Source organism: Typopeltis vanoorti, chromosome 3 (genome assembly GCF_054136105.1).
Source record: "Typopeltis vanoorti isolate ZY-2024b chromosome 3, IOZ_Tvanoo_1.0, whole genome shotgun sequence".
NCBI classification, from domain to species: Eukaryota; Metazoa; Arthropoda; class Arachnida; order Uropygi; family Thelyphonidae; genus Typopeltis; species Typopeltis vanoorti.
Window position 1 is genome coordinate 35059427 of NC_143551.1, and position 20288 is coordinate 35079714.

At 35.3% G+C, this 20288-nt stretch overlaps 1 protein-coding gene across 3 annotated transcripts in view; it reads right to left on the reverse strand.

Moving 5' to 3' along the window:
* Positions 1-1311: 1311 nt before the first annotated feature.
* The window catches only part of Golgin97 (Golgin 97), a 288071-nt gene continuing 269094 nt past the window's right edge, over positions 1312-20288 (reverse strand). For all 3 annotated transcript variants that reach the window (XM_090415540.1, XM_090415539.1, XM_090415538.1), the window contains one exon: positions 1312-2005. In XM_090415540.1, the coding sequence (XP_090271666.1) occupies positions 1850-2005 (156 nt within the window). In that variant the 3' untranslated portion in view covers positions 1312-1849. The remainder of the gene's footprint in view (positions 2006-20288) is intronic.

The window sequence follows — 20288 nt, forward strand, 5'->3', positions numbered from 1 at the left end:
AATATTAACAGTCAGTGATGTGTTTTAGTTCTCAGAAGCTGCCTACTGTCTATCATCAATAGAAGAGTAATTATAGTGAAAGGCATCATTAACATCAGTTGGGTATTTTTGTTATAAAAATAAATAAATACATTACACATACATGAAACCTGAATGAAAGTACTTATACTTTTATACAGATTAGGTTGAGATGGCAAACCAATGTTACATACAAATTTTTTGAACACATGGAATTCTGATTTTCCCAAAAAATTTCAAACTTTGAAACAATATAACTCCAGGAATCCAGCTTGAGTCATGACTTGCACATGCCATTATCTCTGCTAGGCATTTAATTTCAGGCAGCTATTTGTTTCAAGTTGAAAAGGTTAGACATACTAATGAAATTGTGTGATTATTATTTTTTTTTTTATGAAAGATTTTATTTTAATACTTTATTAAAGTATCTTTGAAATAATCACTTTTATTTCATTCTTTTCTTTTTGTTATATTTTTGTCAAGTAAAACATGTATGAGGAAAATGACGACATATACTGTGCAAAATTCTGAGGAGCATATGAGGGTAGTTTTTAAAAGATTTAGCCAATTTTGGCATGCACCCTTAAAAAGATTTGCCATTCTTGGATCCTGTATTTAACTATTAGTAATGTACTTAACTACTCAATAAAAGCATACCCATTTATGGTCATGTTTATATATTAGTAGTTTTCAACATTTTCAGTACTGAGAATGTTGAGAACTAATTTACAAAGACAATCACGTAATTCATTTTATAAAATGCAATGTATGAGGAATATGAATTTGCTCAGTGAGATTAACAAAGTGAGATATTCTATTTTACATACAAAGAGCATATGTTTAAATTATATGCAAAGCACAGTGCTTGTGAATATTATATATTTATATATAAGATAATGGTTATCAAAACGAGATGCATTAAATTTTAAGTTATCTGAACACATCAACTGGTATTGCTTTATCATGAATGAGCATCTAAGTAAATCACACCAGCAATTTAATTTATCTATTACAATACTGTGGTACTGTTGTTACTTCTTGGTCTTACTTTAGATGTGATTTAAATAAGGTTAAAATATATTCTCCTTCCAGAAAGGATGGATGGAGAAATAAGATTACAATACCAATCAGCATAATGGGATAAGCTATCAAATTTCACTGTTGAACTATACAAATTATATGAAACATGATAAAATATAAATGCTAATTTCAGGATATAACTTTTATTAGCCTACTTTATTAACTCAGAAGATGAAAAATTAACATATATCAACTAACCTGTCATATAAAAATTCTCCATCACTTTTCTACTAATAAAAGAAAACTTTGACGATGATAACATAATCATAAATCCTGTGGCATCCTGATATCAGTTCTTGTATACTAGCACCAGTAATACACAAAAGAGCTGCCACAGGTGGTTTTTACTTCGGATTAGATGCAACTCAATTTTTAATGGAATGGCATGTCCTTTATATTATGTACATATACGAACTCGAGGTAATAAAGCAAATTAAAATGAGCATAATGCTAATTATTTCAGTTTTAGCAACAGCTTGAAAACAGCAATAAATTAAGGTATCAATTCACAGTGGAATTATAAAACTTGTCTTATAAAAAACATTTATTTACATAATCTTGCTATTCACAACATACATAACGATTATCTTTCCTGATGTGGCATAATCCTTGAGAGCTGTGGCATAATTCTTGTGCAAAACATTATGCACTATTGACTACCAGCATCATTAAACCATGTTTTCATTTAAATGACTCACTCACATACTCTAAACCAATAAAAGCATTTCCATTTTACACTAAAAATCAAGCACTATGATGTAACAAGTGATCGGGACACAGCACTTCTTGGTAAGGGTGGTTTACTTCCAAACCACGACATTTTCCATTCTAATGTTTCTCTAATGGTCCTTTCTTCTTCAGGAGTAAAATGAAGCAATACTGAAATAGCTTTGATGAGATGCTGAGCCTAAAAAAAAAAAAAAAACGAATATGATTACTAACAGATAAGAGCTGATTCAGAAAAAAACTGTCATCATTAACATTCCAGTCAAAAGTATGATGCCACAAGTATGGTCTATAGCAGGGGTCGGCAACCTTTTCAAACTCGCGGCCACATTCAACTTTTATTTTTAATAATTGGGCCGCAAGCATTTAATTATTACTAAATCACTTAAGGAATTGACAATATAGATAAGAATATAAATTAATTTATATTCTTATCTACGTTGTCAAATCCTTAAGTGATTTAGTAATGCATGACCAATGTATAAGCCTGTCTACGAGAAGCATTTAATTAAAAGAAAATAGCGAGTTAAAAAATACTTAAGTTATGAATTTTTATTATATCAATCTTAAAATATACAGAAATATTTAAAGTACAAGATATAAAATAAGCATGAAAATAAAATTCAATGAAAAATTATTATCACGTAAAAACAAAGTAATATAGTTTATGCATCATAATATGTTTCCCCCCGCTTTTGTGATTGTTATTTATATCCAAACTTTATAACTTGAGGTGTAAATCTGAATCGAAGCATGCAAATGTTCATCAGTCAGTCGAGAAGAAAATTTATTTTTTTCTAAAACTCATGGCAGAAAATGCTTGTTCGCAAATGTATATATGTGCTTCCAAATGCGACTATCATCTTCTTTGTGAAACTAATTAATTCATCATACTGAATACATCACTGAATAATTCAACATATGGCCACATGCCATGTAAGTATGGTCAAACTTTTATGTGCTGCCAAAAATGCACATGTGGCCCGCTGGTTGCCGACTCCTGGTCTACAGCACTTTTCATTAGTGTTTTTTTAATGCACCATCAATCTCATAATGCTAAATATAAGACTGTTTTGATCTATTTCAATCATGAGCACTTTTATTTTCCACAACTGCATATTAATAATAATTATACAGTATCTCTATGGAGTACAGAGACTCATCATGGGAAACCCATACTAACTATTATACACATAAAACCTACATGCCTCTCCTTAAACTCATTCACTGTCAGGGCACTCACAATTAATTCTGCCAATCCATTCCACTCATTCACCACTCTCCATGCAATAAATCTGGTCCACACACCCCTACTAACCACACTATTACTCAAATTCCATGGATGCCCCCCCCCCCCCCCCAGTTCTCTGACTGCTTGTCATATATTGCAAAATTTTTTGTGTATCAATTTTATAAATCCCCATTAATATCTTAAAAGTTTCTATCACGTTGCCTCTTTTCTGCCTATCAACTAAACTTTGTAACCCACAAACCTTCAACCTATCCCCATAGGGAGCATTCCACAGACCTGTCACCAGCTTAGTCACTAGTCTCTGAATCTTCTCTACTACCTCCTGGTCCTTACAAAACAGGTGACCAATATATGTAGTAGTCAAGATGTAGCTGAATCATAGCCTTAAAAAAAAGGATAATAACTTCCTTATCTTTACTTGTTAGCATGTTTTTCAACATCCAAGTAATCCTGAGCCATTTTACCAACTTTTGCATGAATATGATATCCAGTATGCAACCATTTCAACCTGAAGTGCATAACCTTATATTTTGTAAGATTAAGTTGACAATCATTACTCTTTGCCCACAATGCCAATTTATTTAAATCATCATGAAGAATAACTACATCACCTTTATCTGCTATTGCTCATATAGTTTTGCATCATCAGCAAACACTGAATATCCCATCATGAATTTTTCCCTATATCTTTTGATATACAAATTAAAGAGTAGTAGCTCTAACACAGACCCTCGAGGGTACTCTATTATGGTTGAAAAATACCTGATTTATTTATCATCTTTTAGCGTATATCATAAAGTGTCCCCAATATCACGATGGTCTAATGCAATTAAGATTTAATGACTAGTTTCTTAACTTTCTTCTAAATTGGTCTTTATTATTATTATTATTATTATACAGGTATCTCCATAGAGTCAGAAGACTCATCACGGGAGACCCAAACTTTTATATTATACATACAATATTCATCATACCTCTCCTTAAATTTATTCACCATAAGGGGACTCACACTAATTCTGATATCCTTATTCTACTCATTCACTATTCTATAAGCAAAATATCTAGACCACACACCCTTAAACAAACTTCCTTTGTTCTCTCCCTACTCATTACTGTATTGAAAAATTTCTTCTGTGTCAATCTTATAGCATCTCATTAGCAACTTATAATTCTTTTTCTCAGGGTTACAGTGGTTAGCATTTATAATGTAGAATATATGGGGACAAAAACACATGATAAAGCAAATACTTTACTTATAATTAAGAGAAATAACATTTGATATTTCAACCTGTATATCAATATCATCAAGAATAGACATACACTGGTGTCCCAGAGTTAAGGACAAACTACATTTTTTACCTGTATATTAAATTATAGCCAAATGTGCACAAATTTATTAGCAACATACTAATAAATTATATTAGTATATAATTTATTAGTAATTATTTATTAACGTCCGCACGGTTAGCCTAGTGGCTATGTGCTTCGCAACCATATGCCTGGGGAAGGGGTGTCCTAGGTTTGATTCCCGTCGGTGACGTGAGGAGCTGAAGGATCTTCCTCAGCCATAGCCAAGTTAGCCAGTCTTGGGCGTGGACAGCAGGGTTTTTTCCCCAGTTTATTCTGGGGTTTTTCATCCCGCAAGCAGGCAAACTGGCCTTGAGAACTGAACACTACAGGCCATAGGATACACCAGGGCATAAGGCTGACCACCTTATCCTGTAAAAACGGAGTGAGGTCCGATGATCAATGGACCCTCGACACCGCAAGGTAAAAGAGGGTATAAGGAAGATGATGATGATGATATAATTTATTAGCATAAATTACATTAGTAATTTATAATAATTTATAAATTAGTACAAAAAAAGTGTTATAATATTTTTGTACAAATTAAATTGTAATATGTTTTTGCGAAATGTTACAAATTTCCTAAGAACATAGTTAAGGAATTAATGTACAGTGCTTACAGAAAACTATGCAGATGATGTTATACTTCTAAATAAATCTGCTACAAGTCTGCAAGATTCCCATAACTGCTGTAATAGATATGGTATGAAGGTCAGCAATAAAAAAACAAAGACAATGAAAATAGGCAGAATCATTGAAAATGTCAACTGTGTTGTGAATGGAGAATCTGTGGAACAAGTAAAACATTTCAGCTACTTAGGCACAATTTTTACTGAAGATGGTAAATTAAATATGGAAATAAACAACAGAATCAACAAAGCTGGTATGGTAGGAAGTCAACTGAATAAATTCATATGGAATAAGAGAGAAATTAGTCAGAACACTAAATTAGATGTATACAAGACAGTGTTCAAACCAGTTTTAACAAAACTGGTGCTCTCAGCCAGGTTGGCAGGAAAACGACCCAGAGGAAGACCAAGATATAGATGGATTGATACGGTACAAAGTACCTTAGACGATAGAAATATAAGATTGGTAATGATGTAGATTTTTCATGTAGTACTGTCATATCCTGTATACCCCTTGAATTTGTACATGGCAGGAATTTGATGATGAGGATATTGGAACTCCGAACTGCGATGCAGCTCTCACAACATCATACCATGCTTAGCACCAAGTGATTCAGGAGTCATCGAGGCAAACTGCCCACTCCTCCAGAGCAAGGATAAGGCTTCTTTTTTGGAGGGGAATTTTGAGCAGCAACCCGTCTCCCTATTGTGTCCCAAATGTATTCAATGGGGTTAAGATCTGAGGAGCATGCCAACCACTTGATTCAATTCCTTGGTCTTCAGAAGTATCTCCACAGTTCACATATGATATGGTATGGCATTATCATCCATAAAAATGAATTCTATGCCTACAGCACCATGAAACAACCGAACATGACATTGAAGAACTTCGTTGCAATATCATTCAGTTATGGTCCCTTTTTCCCAGCATTTGTAGTTCAGTGCATCCATTAAGAATAATCAGTGGTGAGCTATAAGGGGCTCATGCGAGCCCTTTGTTAAATTTTTCTCAAATTTGCGAGTCCCTTATTCTTCTTGTTTACTTTTTTATTTTTTCAAAAAAAAATTCTTTTTTGAAACATATTAAGCGATAAACTCATACGATAACCTAACAAAAATTAGTCTATTCGGCAGTGTATAGATTATTTCAAATTATTGTTTCACCTCCTCTATAACGAATGCACCCAAGTTTGAAAATAAAACAAGCACATGAGCTATCATTACCCTTCTGGTAGCCAATCATATGGTAAAACCAGTAGCCAATCATCAAATGTTTTATAAAAGATTTCATTCTTATTATATTTTGATAGTTAAAAAATGTAATTTTTCTTATGTAAGATAAATTAACACAGTTGATAGTGTGCAAATATTTCATGTTTAAATCATGAAATATTTGTTTAAAAATGATAGCCTTTAGAGGGTGATTGTCCTTTCATACTTTTTGATTAGAATTTTCACACAAGCTGTATTAATAAAAGTTTTGGTGGGAAATATGTTTTTTTTTTTTTTTTGCTTGACGATGTGAGCCATTTGTTAAAATTTCCATAGCTCACCACTGAGTATAATGCCTCCCCACATCATAATCCCAGTACCACTATCTCTATCCCTTTCAAGAATATTTTCGATGGTACGCAGTACCATTTTCATCCGAGATCAAGTGCCATCTAGAATCAGAGGAAAGACTAATACAATGTCACAGATGTCTTGCCACAGTTTGTGGCAAGACATCTGTGACAAGTAGGAATACCTGTACTTGAATGGAGTCGACTTGCAAGCTGACATGCCATGGTGCATCGATTATGTTTCATTATAACCAAAAATCTGTCTTCATGCTCCATGGTTGAGCGAGGATTATTTCTTAGCAAATGGAATGTCTGGAACACATTCCATTGGTTTGAAATGCTGTTCAAAGCCTGGATACAATGTTATGTGAGATTTCACTCTCTCTGGCAATATCAATAATTCTGTGGCCTTCTTCGAGCTTTCCAATAATTCTTTCCCATGTGAAATCATCTAGATGATATCTCTGAAACATTATAAGACATCTAAGTTTGCAACTTTATTCCATCACGAAAAGAGCTTCCTTCAAATATAATTCGCTTAATGCAGCCTTTTATCCTGTAGAGTGCTACCATCTGACTCCTATGCACATGATTCAAAAATTTGAATGTGTACCCACGTTCTACTCAAAATCTTCCATTATAACAAATTGCCACAAGAGGATTTATCTGATGTGCAGTTGTAATCTTCAGAAAAAATGTTTGTGTATATGAATTAAAACATATGCTACATCATAATACACATAAGTAAGCAATAATATATCTGCTTTGTTAACCACTTATATTAGCCTGATCTCTGACAAGGGAAAAAGAGAAGATTAAAATTTAAAAAATTTTATAATACAAAAAAAAATTATTAAACAAGTATAATAAAAAATGATTAAAAAACTGAAGATTGAACTACATCAATTACTACTCTACAATTCATTTATCTTTAGGTTTTGTCTAATGATCAAGTTTTCCAATGTTCTATATCTGAATTGAGTTGCAGATATGTCTTCCAGACTCTTAGAAATGTTGCTTCATCATCCTTGTTGAGAGTGGAATAATGAATCAGCATCTCATAAGCTTCTTTGAATTTCCTTTTAAACCATGTTTTGGTGTGATGCAGAGAGTTGGTGCCTTTCCAATTACTTCTATGACACATTTGGAGTGCATGATCAAAAAGGAGTAGCAATAGCATTCAGCACCAAACATGAAGATAAACTTCTTGATTGGAAAGCAGTTACAAGTAGAGTTGTGTGGGCCAACTTCAAAATGGGAAAATGGAACTTATTTCTACCTATGGTCCAACAGAAGGTTCTAAGGAAGAAGTGGAGGAGCTTTTTTTGAGTCATTAGAATAGGCAATTGACACAAAGAAAGAAAAGTGGTCCTTATTGGAGATGTGAACAGTAGAGTAGGAAATGAATCCCACCAGGTATATAGGATTGTTTGGGGAAAATTTGGAGAAAAGTGCAAAGTTAATAATAATGATAAATATTTGCTGGACTTCTGCTCAGGACATGACTAGTCATTGCTAACACCGTGTTCCAACACAAAGATGTGCACAGGTTCACACGAAGAGAAGACACAAGAAATAAGAAACACCTCATTGACTGTGTCATTGCTGATAGCGAAGTGATATCTTGATGCTGGTTCAGTACGCAAGAGTGTACAGAGGATGTGAAACTGGAAGTGACCATTATTTAGTGCTAAGTAGATGAGATACTGTTCTTTTTCAATGTGATATTCTTATTCAATATCATATTGAAATTGAAAAAAATAGTATGAAAGAAAGTATTAAAAAGAATTAAAGTTGAGCAGACAAGTAAACTGTAGACTTTACTATACAAACGTTATTGAGAAAAAAAAAAAATGAAACAGATTGAAAACAAGAACCAAACCTTAGAGTCTCGGTGGCAAACTCTGAAGAAGACATCAACTGATTCAGCTAAGCAGGTATGTGTGCCTGCTTACCTTGTCTGTAAGGATAGAAAAATAAGAATTCCATGGTGGATGCAAGAAGTTAAAGAAGCAATCGTAAAAAAGAAGAAAGCATACCGAACGTTCCTAGAAAATAAGTCGGCAGATATCCTAAAAGAATACAAAGAAAAATGGCAGAGAGGTAAGGTACATGTAAAAGTAACTAAACAAAAGTCATGGGAAGACTTTGGCAAGTATAAAGAAAATAAACATCAGGAAGGTGGTAAAATGTTCTGGAAGCTATTGAAAAAAAAAAAAAAACTCAGAAATGGAAGAAAGAGCACAGTAAAAGGAATCAGAGATCATTAGTGACATGAAAACTGAAAATAATGGTCTGGATCCCTAAATGTCTGGATAATTACTTTCAAACACTTAAATGAAACAAGCAATGACAGAACCAAACTAGGAAATTTTTAAGAGGAATGCAAAGAGGAATATATATATATCCATACCTGAGGTAGAAAAAGCCGTCAAAAACTTGAAATGTAGAAGGCAGCTGGACTAGATGATATTTGACCAGAAATGGAGGTATAAACGTTTTACAGTGTCTACACTGCAAAATTCAGAAAGCCCTGGTCAAGAAGGTCGAATTCCAAATAATTGGAGTAACTCTCATAGTTCCCCATCTATAAAAAAGGGAATAAAGTTGAATGCGAAAACTAGAGGAATTTCTCTACTAAGTGTTTTAGGTATGATTTATGCAAGCACACTTGAAAAGATGTTGAGAAAGATTGTGGAAGAGAAACTTGGAGAAGAACAAGATGGGTTCAGATCAAAAGAGGTTGTCAAGATCAGATTTTCATTTTAAAACAAATAGTTGAGGAAATCATGGGAATGTGACAAAGATCTGTATTTAAGTTTTATGGATTTGGAAGCATAAGACAAGGTGTCCAGAGAAAAGCTTTTTAAAATACTTCAATTATATGAGGTGGATGGAAGATTATACAGAGCAATGCATAGACTATATTTAAGTTGTCAGTCAACCATTAAAATTGAACGAAATACAAGAGATGGTTTGATGTAAAATCGGGTATAAGACAAGGATTCAAATTATCTCCACTATTATTCATCATGGATTCCAATATGAAAGAAAGTGCATTAGGCCTAATGCACTGATATTAGAATTGGACATGCCAATCTTAGTTCTTTGCTTTATGCAGATGATGATGTATTCATCAACCCATCTAGTACAAGTCTCCTGGATTCACTAACTAAATTGAATAACATATGTAACAAATTTGGTATGAAAATCAGCAATAAAAAGACTAAAACTATGAAAATAAGCAGCAACACAGAAAACTTCTGATGCAATCTGAATGGAGATCCTATAGAACAAGAAAATTATTTCAGCTATTTAGACACAGTTTTTAGTGAAGATGGCAAGTTAAATCTGGAAATAGACAACAGAATAGACAAAGCTGGTATGGTGGGTAGCCAGATGAATAAATTTATATGGAATAAGAGAGAAATTAGCCAAAACACTAAACTAGCAGTATACATGACACTATTCAAACCAATTTTATAGATCTGAGAGTTAGATAAGAAATGAAGCACTTTATCATATCTGGATCCACAGATATGAGAGTTCTGAGAAAATTTAGGGGAGAGATTTAAGTAGTGTAGTGTTGTCATAGTAACCTGAACATCCCTTGAGGGTACATATCAGGAAACTGATGATCGACAAGGCTTGTTTTACCATAACAAGATTGGATAGAAGAAAATGGGATACTGTATCGGGGACAGCATGGTTTTGTGAAGGGTAGGTCATGCCTCAGTAACTTGCTCACGTATTATAACACAGTGACGGCTGAACTGGATAAGGGTAATGGGTTTACAGTGATTCTACTGGACCTTGCCAAGGCCTTTGACAGGATTCCACATGGAATTCTAATCAGTAAATTGCGGCATATGGGAATGGACATAGGGTTGGTGAGATGGATAGGAGGGTGGTTGACAGAGAGATATCAGAGAGTGGTTTACTCGGGAGTAGAGTCCACAAGACGGCCTGTGACTAGTGGTGTGCCACAAGGATCTGTTCTTGGACCACTGCTGTTTAATTTGTTCATAAATGATATAGGAAATGATCTGAGAGGAACAGTTCATTTGTTTGCGGATGATGCGAAGTTGGGTAGGGCAATAGTGAATGCAGATGACGTCAAAATTTTGCAGGATGATTTGGATAGATTGGAGGTCTGGGCTAAGGAGAATGGATGTCAGTTTAATGTGGCAAAATGTAAGGTTATGCATTTTGGGGCGAAAAGATTGGCGGCAGTTTACTGCATTGGTGGAACCGTGCTCCAGGAAATTGATGAGGCACGAGATTTAGGAGTGTTGGTAGATAAGGAACTGAAATTTAGGGGACACATTGCAAAAGTGACCAAAACAGCTCATCAAATCACTTGGTTGCTGAAGAATACGTCGACAAGCAGAGACAGGCAGGTTGTTGTTCCTCTGTATCGAGCCTTGATAAGACCCCATCTGGACTACTGTGCTCAGATTTGGTCACCTAGGTTTCTTCTTGATGGGGAGGAGGTGGAGAGGATCCAGAGGCGAGTGACCAAGATGATAGCAGGTCTGTGGAATGAACCTTATGAGAACAGGTTGAGGATTTGTGGGTTTCAAAAATTGGTTGATAGGCGGAGGAGGGGAGATATGATTGAGACATTCAAATTACTGAAGGGTTTCTATAAAATTAATTCAGAAGATATTTTTGAGAACAGGGCTGGTTGTGGGAGGACTAGGGGACATCCATGGAAACTGGGAAAAAGTGTGGTTAGTAAAGGTGTTAGAGCTGGGTTCTTTACTTTTAGAGTAGTGAATGAGTGGAATGCACTCCCTGAGTCTGTGGTGGATGCTGTCACAGTGAATGAGTTTAAGGCGAGGTATGATAGATACTGTATGAACGTCAAATAGTTGTGATGAATATGATTCGGGGCCTCCCTCGATGAGTCTAATGACTCCCTGGAGTTGCCCGTAATAATAGTAATAATAATAATAATGAAGGAATTCAATCTGTCATTTGTGTTCATCTTTATTTATTGGATTTTGAATCCTATTTTCCCCCATGTAGTTGTAGGTGCACTGGATTTTGTAAACCCCTGGGTGGGCAATGTAAGGAAGGGAATCTTTGGATGAGCTGAGTATGCTTTTTAATTTTGTGAGAGGTTTAAATGCTGCCTTAATGTTGCAGCAGTGTTCTATATTTTCTGATATTCTCCTAATGTACAGTATGGTACATTTTTGTAATTTTTTTACCTTTAGTAGCTTTATTGCGAAGAATCTTGTGAACTGTCAAAACTATTCTTTTTAAAGTGTAACTTATAATTTCATATTCATGCTGAATATGAACAAAGGGAAACTTTGTTAACCAAACTATGTTTTATAATGGCTAAAACTCCATACACATTATGATGGTAAAATAATCAGATATCATGTTAGGGGCATTGTCAATCATAAATCTCCAGAACAAGTGAAAGTGAAGTCTGCTGCTGAAATTCTCAATCCCAGAAGAAAATGAGATGGTACTTTCTATCTCAAAGTACTAATATCTTAGTACTTTGAGATAGTATGTTGATGATGTCTAAGTCAACAACTATTGTTAGTGAGATTAAGACCACAAAATAGTAATATCCTTCTCAATAACAAATATAAAATGATCTCAGGTACTAGGGATCTAATAAGGGAGTAGCTACAACATTCACTAAACATGAAGATAAACTTGAATAAGAGTCAATTTCAAGCATTATGATGTAGACAGATTTCAAAATGGAAAATTGTGTCAGTGCTTATAGTCCCATGTAAATTTTAGTATTAAAGAACTAGAGTAATATTTTGGGTCATCAAGATGGGACAGCTAACAAAGAAAAAGAAAACTAGTTCCGGGTAGCTCAAATAGTATAGCAGGAAATGAATTACAAACATACAAATGTTCTGGGAAAATGTAGAGCTAATAATAATCATAAGCACTTATCAGATTTCTGTTCAGTTTAAGGAATGATGTCTAACACCATTACTAAAGTCATTTTCCAATGTAAAGATGAACATAAGTTCACATGAGAATATGCAAGAAAATCAGAAGGGTTTTACTGATTATGTTACTGTTGACAGTAATATCTTCTAACTGGTTAAGAATCCATGAGTGTGTATGTATATATATATATATATATATATATATATTGTGAATCCTATCCATGGTGAGTTATAAACTTATTATACATTTAGTACTGCAGGTGGGCTAAGGAATCTGGAAACCCCACTCTAGAAAACAAATGCTAAACTTTATCAAGTACTTCAGACCTCCAATAAGTAGGGTGGTAGTCACATACCAACCAATCAAATTCATCTACATCCTAAAGACTCACAAATATCCAAGCCCATACTGGGATCCAAAGCCTTTTTGTTAGAATGCAGGTAAGCTATTTATTCAGCATACCAGACTGGCTAGATGGGAATTTGAATATAGGGATGCAGGGAATATCCAGTAAGTGACAACCACTATCACCAACATTCAGTGTTGAGCAAGAAAACATGAATATTACAATAAAAAGAAAATTGTACAAAATTTTCAAAGGAATCAATGTTGACCAACTCTCAGTTGTGAACTGCAGACTCAAATATATAAATGTTATTTCGGAAAAATTAAAGAAGTTTGAAAGTGAGAATCAAATCTTAGAAAGCATGTTACAAAATCTGAACGAAATATTGAACTACTTATTTAGAGAAGAAATCACACAAAAAGCCTACCATAAGTATGCATATCTCTTAAGGAATATGAGGAAAAAAAAGTAAGAAAGATAAGCTGTGTAAAGAACTATAGAAAGTTATAGGAAGCTTTTGAAAGAATTCAGAAAATAAATATCATAAAAAGCAGCAAAATATTTTGGGGGCTGCTCAGAAATCTTAGGAGGAGGAGGAAGAAGAAAGGAGTAGCAGCCTCCAAAAATGTTTCTAGCATATCCCCCTCTCCACTTTTCACCTATCAACCAACTTTTGCAATCCACAAATCCTCAATCTATCTTCATAGTGAGAATTCTACAGCCACACCATCTTGGTCGCTCACCTCTGAATCTTCTCCACCACTTCCTCAATCCCCAAAAAACCCAGATGATGAGACCTGAGTACAATAATCCAGATGTTGTCATATCAAGATCTTATAACGAGGTATAAAAATTCCGTTATCTCTCCTTCTTAGTGTGTTCTTCAATAACCAAGTAAACCTGCAAGGTACCCTGGCTACTTCATCAATATGCCCTCAAAAATTCAGCTATCTATCTACTACTACCCCAAAATTCCAGGTTTCATAAACTTCCTGAAGTACAGTTCCCTCAATGTGGTAAACAGCTTGTAATCTTTGTATTCTAAAATGCATAACTTTACACTTTTCCACATTAAATTGACATCCATTATATTTTATTCATACTGTCAGACTATTTAAATCATCCTGCAAGCTCTCTAGATCACCTTGGTTAACTATTACCCTACCCAAATTTCATTAAATTCCATCAACAAAAGAGAGGAATCATATAAGTTTGAAAAAGTTTTGGTAATAAATAACAACAGCAATAATCAAAACAAGAAAAATATTTTCAATAATAAATTTAGTTTAATCCTTTATCCAAGTGTAAGCAAACAAAGTTTGCACCTGAAAATATCTTCAGGACTGAGGTAAGGTAGTGCAACACTAGGAAACTCCGAGCAAAGGTGGACCAAGCTCTCATCACTCCTTGTCTCAGTATCTCCCATAATGCAAAGCACATCTCCTTGCAGACATGTATATTGCTATGCATTAAGGGAAGGGCCACTACCCATACCAGTTTCAACCTTTATTGAGGTCTCGTCAGTGGGAGGCAGACCCAAATGTGGAGATACTAAGGCAGAAGAGCAATAGGAGAGGTCATATTTACCTATAGGAGTTGCCCAAAGGTGTACCACATTATTGAATTACTCTGGATTTAGAGAAAGATGTTGGAAGTTTATTTTTCACTTGGTTAGACTATAATAAATTTAGTTTAATCCTTTATCCAAGTGTAAGCAAACAAAGTTTGTGCCTGAAAATATCTTCAGAACTGAGATAAGGTTGTGCAACACCAGGCAACTGTATGTTAGTATCTCCACGTTTGGGTCTGCCTCCCACTGATGAGACCTCGATAAAGGTTGAAACCTGTCTGGGTAGTGGTCATTCCCTTAATGCATAGTTGTATACATGTCCACAAGGAGATGAGCTTTGCATTATGGGAGATACTGAGACAAGGAGTGATGAAAGCTTGATCCACCTTTGCTCGGAGTTGCACTACCTTACCTCAGTCCTGAAGATATTTTCAGGCGCAAACTTTGTTTGGTTACACTTGGATAAAGGATTAAACTAAATTTATTATAGTCTAACCAAGTGAAAAATAAACTTCCAACATCTTTCTCTAAATCCAGAGTAATTTTCAATAATAAGGTGGTACACCTGTTGGCAACTACTATAGGTAAATATGACCTCTCCTAATGCTTTCTGGCTTAGTATCTCCACGTTTGGGTCTGCCTCCCATGCTGGATGAGAGGCTCTGCTTGGAGTAGGTTTTTGCCTGTCTCTGAGTAGAGCCACTGCTGAGATTATGGCTCTGTCTGGTGGTGGGGGTGAGCCTGTCTCTGAGTGGAACAAAGCTGAGTTGGGCGATCTTTTGGGATTGTCTAATTTTTAGAGAGGTCTTTACTTAAATTCACCTCAACAAAGGGTGAAACTGGTCTGAGTAGTAGCCCTTCCCTTAATGCATAGCAGTATACATGTCCGCAAGAAGATGTGCTTTGCATTATGGGAGATACTGAGACAAGGAGTGATGAGAGCTTGGTTCACCTTTGCTCAGAGTGCCTAGTGTTGCACTACCTTACCTCAGTCCTGAAGATATTTTCAGGCACAAACTTTGTTTGCTTACACTTGGATAAAGGATTAAACTAAATTTATTATAGTCTAACCAAGTGAAAAATAAACTTCCAAGAAAAATATTTTCCTTTCAAATTGTTTTGAAACAGAAATATAGCAAAAAGAATGTTACTTAAACCAGCCTTAAACTCAAGAATTAGTTTAAATATGAAGTTTACTACTCAATAGCATTTCATTATGGCAAAACACACTGCAGTTCCAAACTCTTAACTGTTTATATACAACACAGTTTAAAAATCCAGCTCTGAATGATTTCAATCATTGATATTTCTGTGGTTTTGCCAGACATGTGACAAATTTACATTATTCAAAGAACTCACCTGAGCTCTTTGAACTACCAGACTTCCTTCCCGCTTTTTTAAACCAAATCTGATAAAATGAAGTAGACACATCCAAAGACAATTAAAAAAAGGGAGATTCCTAGTTGGATATTCACTGACGAAGAAGATCAGAGCAAGCATATGCTCAAATGTGATCTTTGATACAAAAGGGTCAAAAGAAAGTATAATGAGGAAAAGTGAGGAGTAGAAATGAAGTCGAAAGTTGAATTTTCTAGGAAATGTAAGTGTGGCTTAACAGGCTGGAGTTGGAAATAAACACAACTGAGAAGTAGCAAAGACAACACATATTGTGAAACAGGTCTATTTTTCTTAGTTCAACTTTTCACACATTTGTTTAAGGTAAGCCGAAATTGAGAGGAACAGAGAATATGAATTAAAGGATATTTTGCAAAAACCAACACACACACACACACACACACACACACACACACACACACACACACACACACACACACACACACATGCTACTACCAAACTTCCTTCATCCATACCAGGGAACAGTAGCAGCAGTATAATCATTCCAATAGCTAACCTGGAACTTTCCTAAAGCATTAACCTTAGATTCAGTCCAATACCATGGAAACTGGGCAAAAGTGTTAGTAAAGGTGTTAGAGCTGGGTTCTTTACTTTTAGAGTAGTGAATGAGTGGAATGCGCTCCCTGAGTCTGTAGTGGATGCTGTGACAGTGAATGAGTTTAAGGCAAGGTATGACAGATACTGTATGAATGTCAAATAGTTGTGATGAATATGATTTGGGGCCTCCCTCGATGAGTCTAATGACTCCCTGGAGTTGCCCGTAATAATAGTAATAGTAATAATTCAGTCCAATATACCATCTTGTCCATGTAATAATAGTTTTTTTTAAAGCTGTTCCTCAAATTAAAAAATGTTGTGTCTCATGCTGATCGAGAAAACAGTGCTAAAAGAAATGCGGTAAATGGGTATAATTCATACAACACAAAACCAGTACGTCTCTTAGGCTTCACAATCATGTGATATCTAAGAGACATACTGGTTTTGACATTCCTGAAACCATTTTGAATGCATTTTATGAAATGGCAAAAAAAGTTCACTACATATTTACAGCAATGAATCTGACTTCATCATACCAGTAGAACAATACAACACAATTTAAACCTTGAGCCCATACCAGAAGATATAACCAAACTAATTTTTTCACACCTGCCACTTCAAAAATGAACATAAATATGCTGCAATAGCAGCATAATATATTAATGAGTATGTCCTTAAGTAAGCATACTGTGCTTGAAAGCTTTACCTCAGGGGATCATTTCTAGTTCCTTTTCTGGCAAACCTGAGGTACCTGATGCTGGATCAAACCTTACTTCACATAATATACATCTTAAATGGATAAGAATCCTATGTTTTTTTATATAGCCAGTAAGTGAAACTCAAGATCGATAACTAAGATCTATGAGTTTCAATGCCGAAAAACTATCGACGAAGGCAATTCAAAGCAAAGGTGGAGCAAGATCCCTCACTATTCTTGATATTCTCTCATAATGTAAAACACAGCTCCTAGGAGATGTAATACTGTCATTACATTATGAGGGGAGGTCACTACCCAGACCGGTTTCAACCCTTTTTGAGGTCTCATCAGTGAGTAGGTAGACCTGGAAAATATCAAAGCTTAGTGAAAAGAACTTACATACCTTCACTATACGAATGCCATAAAGGTGTGCTTGTATTTTGTAATTAAAATAAAAAGCCAAAAGGCTAGTTTTCTGGCAATTGAATAGATATTAAATGGATAAGAATCCTATGTTTTTTTATATAGCCAGTAAGTGAAACTCAAGATCGATAACTACGATCTATGAGTTTCAATGCCGAAAAATTTGCTTTGCTTCGAATTGCCTTCGCCGATAGTTTTTCGGCATTGAAACTCATAGATCGTAGTTATCGATCTTGAGTTTCACTTACTGGCTATATAAAAAAACATAGGATTCTTATCCATTTAATATCTATTCAATTGCCAGAAAACTAGCCTTTTGGCTTTTTATTTTAATTACAAAATACAAGCACACCTTTATGGCATTCGTATAGTGAAGGTATGTAAGTTCTTTTCACTAAGCTTTGATATTTTCCAAGCTGAAGCATTTGCTGACAGTTTAGAAAAACAATGCAGCCCCAATTATATCAATACAGATATAAATTTCATAAGTAAAATTCACACCCAAGTGCGTAAAATAACTCAAAATGCCTCATTCCAATCCAATAACAAATCCGTATCACCAACAGAAGTATATGAGATTTTAAGAAAACTAAATAACAAAAAGGCTCCAGGTCCAGATGGAATAACAAATAAGGTACTCAAGTTACTTCCTCGCAAAGGGGTTATGCATCTAGTAGCCATCATTAATGCCATCTTCCGGCTAAATTATTTCCCACAACGATGGAAAATTGCCGACGTTTTCCTAATTCCCAAACCTGGGAAAAATACACAGTTTCCTGTAAATTACAGACCAATCAGCCTTCTTTCATGCATAGGTAAGATAGCCGAACGTGCTATTCTCACACGGCTTCAAGAGGCAACAGATATCAACCATATAATTCAAGATGAACAATTCGGCTTTAGGAAATATCACTCCACAACGCTACAAATTTATAGAGTTATCGAACATATAACCCAAGGGTATGAATGGCACCAACACACTGGCGCAGTTTTTCTAGACATCACTCAAGCATTTGATAGAGTATGGCATCATGGACTAATTTTTAAACTACACGAAGTTGGTATTCCATTGCCACTAGTGCTACTTATCAAATCATATCTACACAACAGAAAATTTAAAATAAAATTCAACGGTATTAGATCCACGGAGAGGAGAATCACGGCCGGAGTACCTCAAGGCTCTCTACTATCTCCCCTACTCTTCTCCATATACATGGCAGATCTCCCCAAAATGTCTCCAGCTATCACCGCTCTGTATGCCGACGATACAATCATTATAGCCAGATCCCACCGTCCACAATCAAGCTGCAGAGAGCAGTCAATGAATTGGAGGATTGGTACACCAAGTGGCGTATCGCAATTAATCCAAACAAAAGCTCTGCAGTACTTTTCACCAGACGTAAGGCAGAACCGAATACAAGCATACAAATGTTTGGTAAAATCATCCCTTGGCGCAATTCTACCAAATATCTGGGAATTCATCTTGATAGACGTCTAAACTTCAAGTCACATATGGATAGTGTTACCACTAAGGCAAGTCAGACTATAGCACAGCTATATCCACTTTTGAACAGGAACAGCTTCCTAAGCATAAGCAACAAAATCTTACTTTTCAAATCGGTAATCAGACCGCAACTAACTTATGCCTCTCCAACCTGGGGTCACACGACTAAAAGCAACATCAACAGACTTCAGATAATACAGAATAAATGCCTAAGAATGGCATTTAATGCCCCATGGTTCATCAGAAACATCCAGTTACATCAAGAAGCCAATCTTCCAGATATTAAGACCTACATGACAAACATTGCAGAGAAATTCTTCACAATCACGGATAATCACCCAAATCAGTTAGTTCGACAGGCAGCGGACTACAAGCCCTCAGATCGTTTCAAACATAAAAAACCGAAATCCTCCATCGCAAGAGAAAGCTGATACAGCCTCAATGCTCACAATGAGCGGGTAAATTACCCACAATAATCTCATCACCCACAATCTAAAATCCAGATGAAGGGATAAAGAGTCAAGGACTCAGTCCATCAACCAATTAAGTTCAAGTTCAAGTTTGATATTTTCCAGGTCTACCTACTCACTGATGAGACCTCAAAAAAGGTTGAAACCGGTCTGGGTAGTGACCTCCCCTCATAATGTAATGACAGTATTACATCTCCTAGGAGCTGTGTTTTACATTATGAGAGAATATCAAGAATAGTGAGGGAGCTTGCTCCACCTTTGCTTTGAATTGCCTTCGCCGATAGTTTTTCGGCATTGAAACTCATAGATCGTAGTTATCGATCTTGAGTTTCACTTACTGGCTATATAAAAAAACATAGGATTCTTATCCATTTAATATCTATTCAATTGCCAGAAAACTAGCCTTTTGGCTTTTTATTTTAATTATAATATACATCTGTTATATTATCTGTAGACTGGTCCCTCCTCTTCTTTCTCTATCTTTTTCTTTTTTCTTGCTCCTTTCCCCAATACTATTAGAGTATTCAAGAGCTAGGGTGTATCTTTCCTATCTTGCTGAACTTTCTTCTTCACAGCAGTGGAAGTCTGCTTTCTCTCAAAGATATTTGCCTTACCTAAATAGGCTGCCCTTCCATGAAGGCTGGTCAGCAAGGAAGAATTAGACCCAATTAGAATCTCCCTCAAATGATAGATAATAAGTATAAAGGAGACTGTAGAGCCTAAGGCCACAATAGGCATATGAATGGACATTTACTCTATAGTTATTGTGACAAGCCAAGA